The sequence below is a fragment of the Gadus macrocephalus genome, chromosome 9 (assembly GCF_031168955.1).
Source record: "Gadus macrocephalus chromosome 9, ASM3116895v1".
Taxonomy (NCBI): Eukaryota; Metazoa; Chordata; class Actinopteri; order Gadiformes; family Gadidae; genus Gadus; species Gadus macrocephalus.
Genome location: NC_082390.1, coordinates 19,563,620 through 19,572,267, shown reverse-complemented (window position 1 = coordinate 19,572,267; position 8,648 = coordinate 19,563,620). Strand labels below are relative to the sequence as shown.

Genomic DNA, 8,648 nt, shown 5'->3' with positions numbered 1-8,648 from the left:
TGCCCGGGTGACGTAATCAAGAGTGACACACACCGTGTGTGTGTGTGTGTGTGTGTGTGTGTGTGTGTGTGTGTGTGTGTGTGTGTGTGTGTGTGTGTGTGTGTGTGTGTGTGTGTGTGTGTGTGTGTGTGTGTGTGTGTGTGTGTGTGTGTGTGTGTGTGTGTGTGTGTGTGTGTGTGTGTGTGTGTGTGTGTTCACGCACGCGCCCGGGTTACTCCAATCCTATAATTTGACAGGAGCCTACTACACCATTGTAGGTACTGCTGTCTGTTCTGTTTCCCAATGCATTATGTGAAACTGGGTTGAATTCCTTAAAGAATTACCAGGATAAAAATATTTTATTTGCCTTATGTACATATTTACATTTCCTGATTAATTAAATGTTGTCAACTGTCAGGTATAGCCTGATTACAATTTTTATTAATTGTTATTATCTTTTATTAAAGCATAAAGAAAAAATGGGTCCCATTGTGCTTTGTTAATGTGAAACGTGTTCTATATTAAAGGATGTGTTATTATGCTGTTAAGGGCGTCTACAATTTGATAATAAATGCAGAAGGCCATTCGCTTTTTTCATATTTTAGAAGAAGACTGATTAACTGACCCATCCAATAATAAATGTGATGAATGTGTTCCCATGACCAAGAGATTTAAAAAACAACACATTTAAATAACTGACTTTCAATTGACCTATAAGTCAAGAGAACAGACATATCCACATGTAACACGCTTGTTTTTCTACTGGATGGCGGGCATGAGATAAGTACTCTATCACACACTGTAGGCCTACCTGACCACACAGTTCTAGAATCAACCGTCGGTCCTCTACAGTAGGCCTATACAGCCAGCCTCCCTTCCCAGCAGACCTGTGTATGAGCTAATAACTGCAGCACATGTTTAACTACTGGCCCTGACTGCATTCCACACACACAATAATATTTACACTCAAAAAGGGCACTTCAAGTATGCAACTCGGTGGGTCGTTTTACGGGTTACATGTACATTGTTGCTGTAGGCCATGTGCTTATTTTCAGAGGCAAAACTAAATAATTATCCCATTGATTAAATTCCTACAACATACATTTTGTTATGGCCGGCTAACACTTATGTCAGGGAAAACGGTCTGTTTTATTTTACATATGTGGTTATTAAATAAAATAATAATTGTATATTTTTTCAATGGCTTTCATTCACTGTATTTGTAAATGCTGTTGTTGGCAAAAAACAACAACCTGTCAGAACACCGTTTCAATTCGACTGAAGTCATCAAGTGAGATGTCATCAAGCCTCAGTTACCGAGTCAATTCCCACATTCTCCATAGCGCGTTGACAACACATTGCTCACGCTATGTCTCCGCAAGGCACAGTCTACACACAAACCAACAACTGGCCAGCTAACAGCTTCTGACGGGTTCACGAGGGGCACGGAAGCTCCTTGAGTGTCAAGGCACCACCCAGGGGGAGGACGGACGCTTTGCTGCCCTCTGCTGGCGGCACGCCGGCTTTGAAGGAGCCCTGCAGGTCCATGTTAATGCACAGCACGCCGGGAAGTAGCTGCCTCTGGTACTGATTGAGACGCATGATGACGTCGAGGACAGAGGGGCAGGAGGGGAGCAGGCTGGCGGAGCTGAACTGGGTTGGCAGGGACTGGTAGTGGTGCAGCTCTAGCTGGCAGGAAAACCTGGGGGCCGGGAGAGGCGGAATTCTTACGTTTAGCAGAAGATGGTGCATGGAGCAGATTCGCAGGATTAGGCTAGTGATGGTAGGCAGATTTAACATATAATGTTAGAACTTTGCGGTTGTTTGTGAGTGTTCCTGAGTGTTAATGTTTGTGTGTTTTGTGTGTGTGTGTGTGTGTGTGTGTGTGTGTGTGTGTGTGTGTGTGTGTGTGTGTGTGTGTGTGTGTGTGTGTGTGTGTGTGTGTGTGTGTGTGTGTGTGTGTGTGTGTGTGTGTGCCTGTGTTTGTATGTGTGTGTGGGCAAGTGTCTGTGTGCATTAGTGTGTAGGTGTGTGCATGCATGTGTGTTTGTATGTGTGTGTGTTTCGGCATGTGTCTGTGCGCGTTAGAGTGTGTATGCGTGTGTGATGTATGTGTGTTTGTGCCTGTGTGTTTGGGCATGTGTCTCTGCGACTTAGTCTGTGTGTGCGTCTGAATTGGTCAGTATGTGTGTGTGTGTCTGTGTCTGTGTGGCTTTCGGTGAGCGTATGTGTGTGTGGGACTTGTGTCTCTGCGCGTAAGTGTGCGTATGTGTGTGTGTGTGGGCATGTGTTTGTTTGTGTCAGGATGTGTGTGTGTGTTCCTGTGTGGGTCAGTATGTGTGTGTGTGTGTCTGTGGTTGTGTGGGCTTGGTCTGTGTGCATCAGTATGTGTGTGTGTGTGTGTGTGTGTGTGTGTGTGTGTGTGTGTGTGTGTGTGTGTGTGTGTGTGTGTGTGTGTGTGTGTGTGTGTGTGTGTGTGTGTGTGTGTGTGTCTGATTGGTCCCCAACCTGGCAGAGACATGCTGTGAGATGCTTCTAGAGGCCTGCCGCACAGCACACTGCAGGACCTTGGCCATCTGCTCGCGGACCCACACCATGTCCTCCTGAACGTCCGGCATCCACTCCAGAAGCCTGCAGCATGGAAAAATATGGGATATCAGTTATGAACGGGTGTATCAAAATGAAACGTTATCGTCCCGGGTCACTTTATATTGTGAGGGCCACTAGGGCTAACGAGACAAACGAGATGAAGTAGTGTGCGGTCCCGACCTGACGGCCATGGACATGGCCGACTCCAGGGGCAGGGTGTAGGGCAGCATCATCACCGAGGCCAGCCTCATGGGGAGCAGGTTGCTTAGCGACTGGCACAGGCTCCTCCTCTCCTTGCAGGCCTCGATGAGGGCTGCAGAGGGAGGCAGAGCCAAGCGGAGAGAAAGTGTGTGAAGGACATGTAACCGTGAGGCAAAGGCTTTACACATGGAGGCCAACATTGGTTTGATTTACTACTGCCGTTGTATACAGTGCAAGGCTTTTATGGAAAACGTCTCTCTCGGAGAGAAGAAAACCCCCTAAAAGGCTTAAAGGGACGCGTGGAATGCACATATTTTTCTATGGACCGCATAATTCTGGTAGTGTGAGGTTACCTTGGTGGAGGTTGGGTGGCAGGTGTTGAAATATATTATCCTCTTTGGGACTAGAATGGTGAACGTCTGTGCTGTCTTCCACCTGCGGCCGCTGCTCTATGTTATCAGCGTTGGTTATGTCCTCATCTTCCTCTTCCCCAGAAGAGTTGACATCCCCTTCCCTCTCGTCTCTGATCAAGAGAAGGGGTCTGTCTCTGTAAGGTTCATTGAGGTTCAGCAGTCCTAGATATGAAGTAAAGTTCAGTTAAGTTTCAGTTATCCTATGTGTGGGGACGTGAAGTATCTGGAAATTAATCGTATCTACAGGAAGAGTGAAACCATTGAAAACATCCATAGCTAGGGACAGAGCTGATAACATGCACACAGTCAGATGTCATAGATAGATTTGATGATGTGTTCTTACCGGGAGCATCTATTCTGATTTAGATCAGGGTGTCAATATCTTGTAATTGTTTATTTCATTGGTCTTTTATCCTGTTTCATTGGCTTTCTACTAAAACCAATTGAATAGATCATCCCATTGTATGTGATACGCACACTTAAGGCAAAATATATTTCAAATAAACTAATATGGAATTCTTAATGTATAAGCATGAACTAAGCATGTACAATCCCCCCATATGTTTTAGTCCTATCCTGGCATCGCTTACCGTTTCTTTTCAAAAACTGAAGTGCATCTAGATATCCCTGTTTACACATGGCGTTCATCACCTGCAGCCAATAGAAACACACAAGTTCCTCATTAGTCATGCTTGCGTCAGAGGTCTGCTGAGCACCCCTCAGATTCAACAGGTGATGAAGGAAGGCTGGTCAGGCTGGGCAGAGAGGGCGTGTGTGGGAGCGCACCATGGGGTCCGGGGGGAACAGGGCTCTGGACACCCGGTACAGGTTCTTGAGCGTGAACTGGATGCTGGTGTTGGTGAAGCGCAACTCGTGCAGGTTGGTGGAGCTGTCGCGGGGGCATATGTCGCTCTCCCCAGAAAATGGCGACACTGTGATGGTGTTCTTGTGGTCATACTGGGGCAGGTTGTCCGAGATTCCTCCGTCCACGTATCGCTGCGTGAGGAGAAACAGAAACGATTTAAAAGAACCGAGAATCACCAATGAGGACTGGTTAATGCGGTTGGACAAGGCCCGGCTGCTTTGTAAACCCAAAGTCTGCCATCTCTCTGCAGTACATTTACATGCAACGCTGTAGACACCTCTGTAGACACCCCTCATAATACATGAATTCCATTTTGATTTTGAATCCCAACAGGTTCCTCTCTGATTTCCCCAATGTATCTGAATTCACGGTGATTCAATTTGGATTGCGGAATTACAAAATAGTACAAACAAAAAGCATTTGCCAATCTGAAGTATATATGCCAGAGATCAGAAAGTCATATAACAAAGGTTACATGACTTGAGGTTTTTTTTACCACAAGTCTCAAATGGTAGAGACTTGTGGTAAAAAAATTAGAGAACAGACTGCCTTCATTCAAAGACAATTTTCTAATATGGCAACCTGTGGGACAAATAAAGCTTTTGATCTAATGGTAGATTCTCATCTACCATTTGAGAATGCGCTGTGTGTGAATAAGGATGACATCAGAGTTAAGCTCGGACAGGAGGGGACAAAACAAAATTAAGGCTGAGGTACACAAAGACCTGCTACTCATTGGGAACTCTCTGTTTGCTATTTGGTCTCTTATCACACAAACACGCACACACACACACACACACACACACACACGCACACATACGCACACACACACACACACACACACACACACACACACACACACACACACACACACACACACACACACACACACACACACACACACACACACACACACACACACACACACACACAGGGACACAAACAAGCGAAAACATTCAGAGAAAAGAGCTGTGCCAAAAACTTTTGGAGAACATTATCTACGACAAAAGACAACAGCAACAACATAATAACATCCTTAATTTAAGGAAACACCAAATTTCTTTATGTCGTATATCATGTCATTAAAAAGAATAAAATAATAATAACATGGACATAACATAAATCATATAAGATATATACCATACAACCTATATGGGTAATGTGTATCAACAACACAGTGATAACCCCCTGGACTTCCAGTTCCTAAACTTTGGTTTACTTGGACGGTTAGAAAGATCCCGGCTATCAGGGTGACATTGGAGGGACCACATGAGGGGTGACTCACCACGCCATGCAGGGTTGGGGGGATCAGGCCGCAGTACACCGGAATGTAGGCACTGCACACACACGCCTGTTCCAAGGAGAGAGGAACAGTCAACACAACAAGTCACTGCTGGGAGAACTCCAAAAGTACCTGGTCATTAAAACAACACTTGGGGATTTGTTACATGATCCATTTTTTGACAAAAAGGGAAAAACATGTTTGTGTTCATGTTATGTTCCCTGTGGTTGATCACATTGTCACCTCTCACCTAGTGAGATTTATTGTGTGCCCTAAAAATGGAAAATGGATTTATGACATGTTAACTCGGCATGACAATTCCTATTGACTCATAGAGTTATGAGAAGTCTTGATTCAGAAGCAAATATGAATAACAACCCTTTTGAACTTTGCACTGTTAACCAGCTGGTTCTTTTTTGGATGTAAACAATCTCCCAGTACAAACGGCCAGGGACTGGGAAATGGTCTTTCACCTGCATATAAGTCGTTCAAACAAAACAATACAGCCTTACAGGTTGATTATAAGGATAAGTCTAAATTCACTCTTGGCTTCCCTTTTGTTTATTTGATGTTTGCTTGTATTCCCTTTGCCATAATGGGTTATCTTTTCAAATAATACTAACTTGAACGACTTCGTCTGTACTGTTGAACACGGACACCAGGACATTCTCCCCGTCTGCCACCCGGGTGAGGGAGATGCCAAGGCGTCCCGTGGCGCGGTGATGGGCATCAGGCGGCAGGGTGCGATGCAGCATGTGGCGCATGATCTTCACCAGGTTGAAAGAAGGGTGCATTGGACCGAGGAATCGTTTCCTAGCCTCCTTTGCAACCCCTATGATGCCTGCCCCAGTTTCCCCTGTTAATACAAAAAGGCCTAGGTTATACATCAGCTTCAATAAATGCGTTCGGATTTAAGATCTTTGGTTTTGTTATTATTGGATCTTTTGAATAATTATAATCTATTGCATATTAAACACACACATACAGAATCATAAATAAATACACCAAGTTTTAACAATGTGCTAAACTTTTCTTGTTTAAGTTATTTATTTAGTTTAAGTGATTATTTATGCTTTGTCTTTAAATGCTTTTTCTTTTACATTACTTACATACATTTCACATACTTTACCCGTGAAATCCGCAATAAATACGTTATCCAAATATGCTCCGGATATTCTTACAGCGTCATACATAGGGTGAGTAGTGGTGTAAAAATTCTTGCTTCTATAGCGCTACCAAACACATATGGGTAGCATTTTCTGATAGGAACCAGGGTAGCATGATTCAATAGACTATATTATCGAGTCGCACTACGGTAGCAAAATCTGACAAGGGAGCATAGATTGGCATTACACCGGGTCTGATCAGTACCTACCCAGACAAACTCCGGTTACCAGCGCGGTGGCAGTGAGCGCTCCGGCCGAAGCCCCGTACACATGCCGAGCGTTCTCCACTAGGAACGGGGCTTGCTCCTGCAAACAACTGGCCACTCCGACATGGTAAATACCCAGGAACCCGCAACCCGCAAAGGAGATGTTCCATGGAGAGTCTAAAGGAAACATGTTTCTGGCTCACTAAAAACTGTATAAAAATAGTTTTGAATGAAAAACGGTGTTTATTCTAATCCAAACATCTCATCTATTCACATCTATTCATATATTCGTCTATTCTATCCCAAGGCCAACTCTACTCCATGCCGGTAACTTTGTGGTTGTTGTTGCTGTCCTAGGAAAGCCTATGGCTGTTTGATCTCAGATAAGAGGCTGTGTGTTATGACTCCTTGTTGCTGTTGTGGACGATGTCAGGACACCGGGACTTCCAGGAGAGGCTGTTGATAGAAACCTCAGGACACACAGCGACCAGTGGGTCATAACGTCGATATTCCTGGTATATCACCGGCGTGCACTGTTTACCAACCTAGCGAGATTTTCACAATACTGAGTGAGTGTGGGGGGGGGGGGGGAGAGAGAGAGAGAGAGAGCGAGAGAGAGAGAGAGAGAGAGAGAGAGAGAGAGAGAAGAGAGAGAGAGAGAGAGAGAGAGAGAGAGAGAGAGAGAGAGAGAGGGGAGGGGGGGAAGAGAGAGAGAGAGAACAGAGAGAGACACGGGGAGGGAGAGCGAGAGAAGGGAGAGAGAGGGAGAGAGAGAGAGAGAGAGAGAGAGAGAGAGAGAGAGAGAGAGAGAGAGAGAGAGAGAGAGAGAGAGAGAGAGAGAGAGAGAGAGAGGGGGAGGGGGGGAAGAGAGAGAGAGAACAGAGAGAGACACAGGGAGGGAAAGCGAGAGAAGGGAGAGAGAGCGAGAGAGGGAGAGAAAGAGAGAGAGAGAGAGAGAGAGAGAGAGAGAGAGAGAGAGAGAGAGAGAGAGAGAGAGAGAGAGAGAGAGAGAGAGAGACAGAGAGAGGAGAGAGAGAGAGAGAGAGAGAGAGAGAGAGAGAGAGAGAGAGAAAGAGAGAGAGAGAGGGGAGGGGGGGAAGAGAGAGAGAGAACAGAGAGAGACACAGGGAGGGAAAGCGAGAGAAGGGAGAGAGAGAGAGAGAGAGCGAGAGAGGGGAGGGGGGAGAAGAGAGAGAGAGAGAGAACAGAGAGACACGGACGGAGAGAGGGAGAGGGAGTGTGTGTGTGTGTGTGTGTGTGTGTGTGTGTGTGTGTGTGTGTGAGTGTGTGTGTGTGTGTGTGTGCGTCTGTGTGTGTGTGTGTGTGTGTGCGTCTGTGTGTGTGTGTGTGTGTGTGTGTGTGTGTGTGTGTGTGTGTGTGTGTGTGTGTGTGTGTGTGTGTGTGTGTGTGTGTGTGTGTATCCTATGAATATGGTTGTGGTGACGCCTCCTGTTGTGTCATTTCCCAATGTATTTGACTATCAATTATAAAGAACAGGTTTAATGAAAATAAATTAACCAATACATAAATAATGAGCTCAATAATGTTTGTTTTTATTTGTTTCTTTCCTTATATGAATCAATATATAACCATATATTTTCACACCATAAATAATCAACCCTACTCTAAATCTGAATCTTCAAAATCACAAAATCAACTAAACCTCCTATCCCGGTGTTTGCAGTGTTTTTAATTTTTTCGTATGAAACTGCAGTATTGATATATTGGAATGGTTTGTTTCATGATTAGGGGTAGGCCTACCTCACGATACGATAGAGGCCCACATGGCCCGCGATGCCGATAATATCACAATGCCGCAATTCTGCAATAATCAATATATTGTTAGGCAATCCTATCACGATACATCACGATCACGATATATGCTGAAATACTAATACCACTGTGAAAACATAAAATGGTAAAGTGCTTGATTTCGGTCTTTATTCA

The 8,648-nt window shown here is 44.9% G+C and overlaps 1 protein-coding gene across 1 annotated transcript; it reads right to left on the bottom strand.

The window, feature by feature from the left end:
- Nucleotides 1-628: 628 nt before the first annotated feature.
- pnpla2 (patatin-like phospholipase domain containing 2) lies at nucleotides 629-7,207 on the bottom strand. Its single transcript, XM_060061967.1, has 9 exons — nucleotides 6,705-7,207; nucleotides 5,953-6,185; nucleotides 5,333-5,398; nucleotides 3,969-4,178; nucleotides 3,773-3,833; nucleotides 3,123-3,344; nucleotides 2,749-2,881; nucleotides 2,488-2,610; nucleotides 629-1,681 (listed from the first exon to the last, which is right to left on the bottom strand). The coding sequence occupies exons 1-9, from the start codon at nucleotides 6,889-6,891 to the stop codon at nucleotides 1,414-1,416; spliced, it is 1,503 nt and encodes a 500-aa protein (XP_059917950.1). The 5' UTR covers nucleotides 6,892-7,207; the 3' UTR covers nucleotides 629-1,413.
- Nucleotides 7,208-8,648: the final 1,441 nt, after the last annotated feature.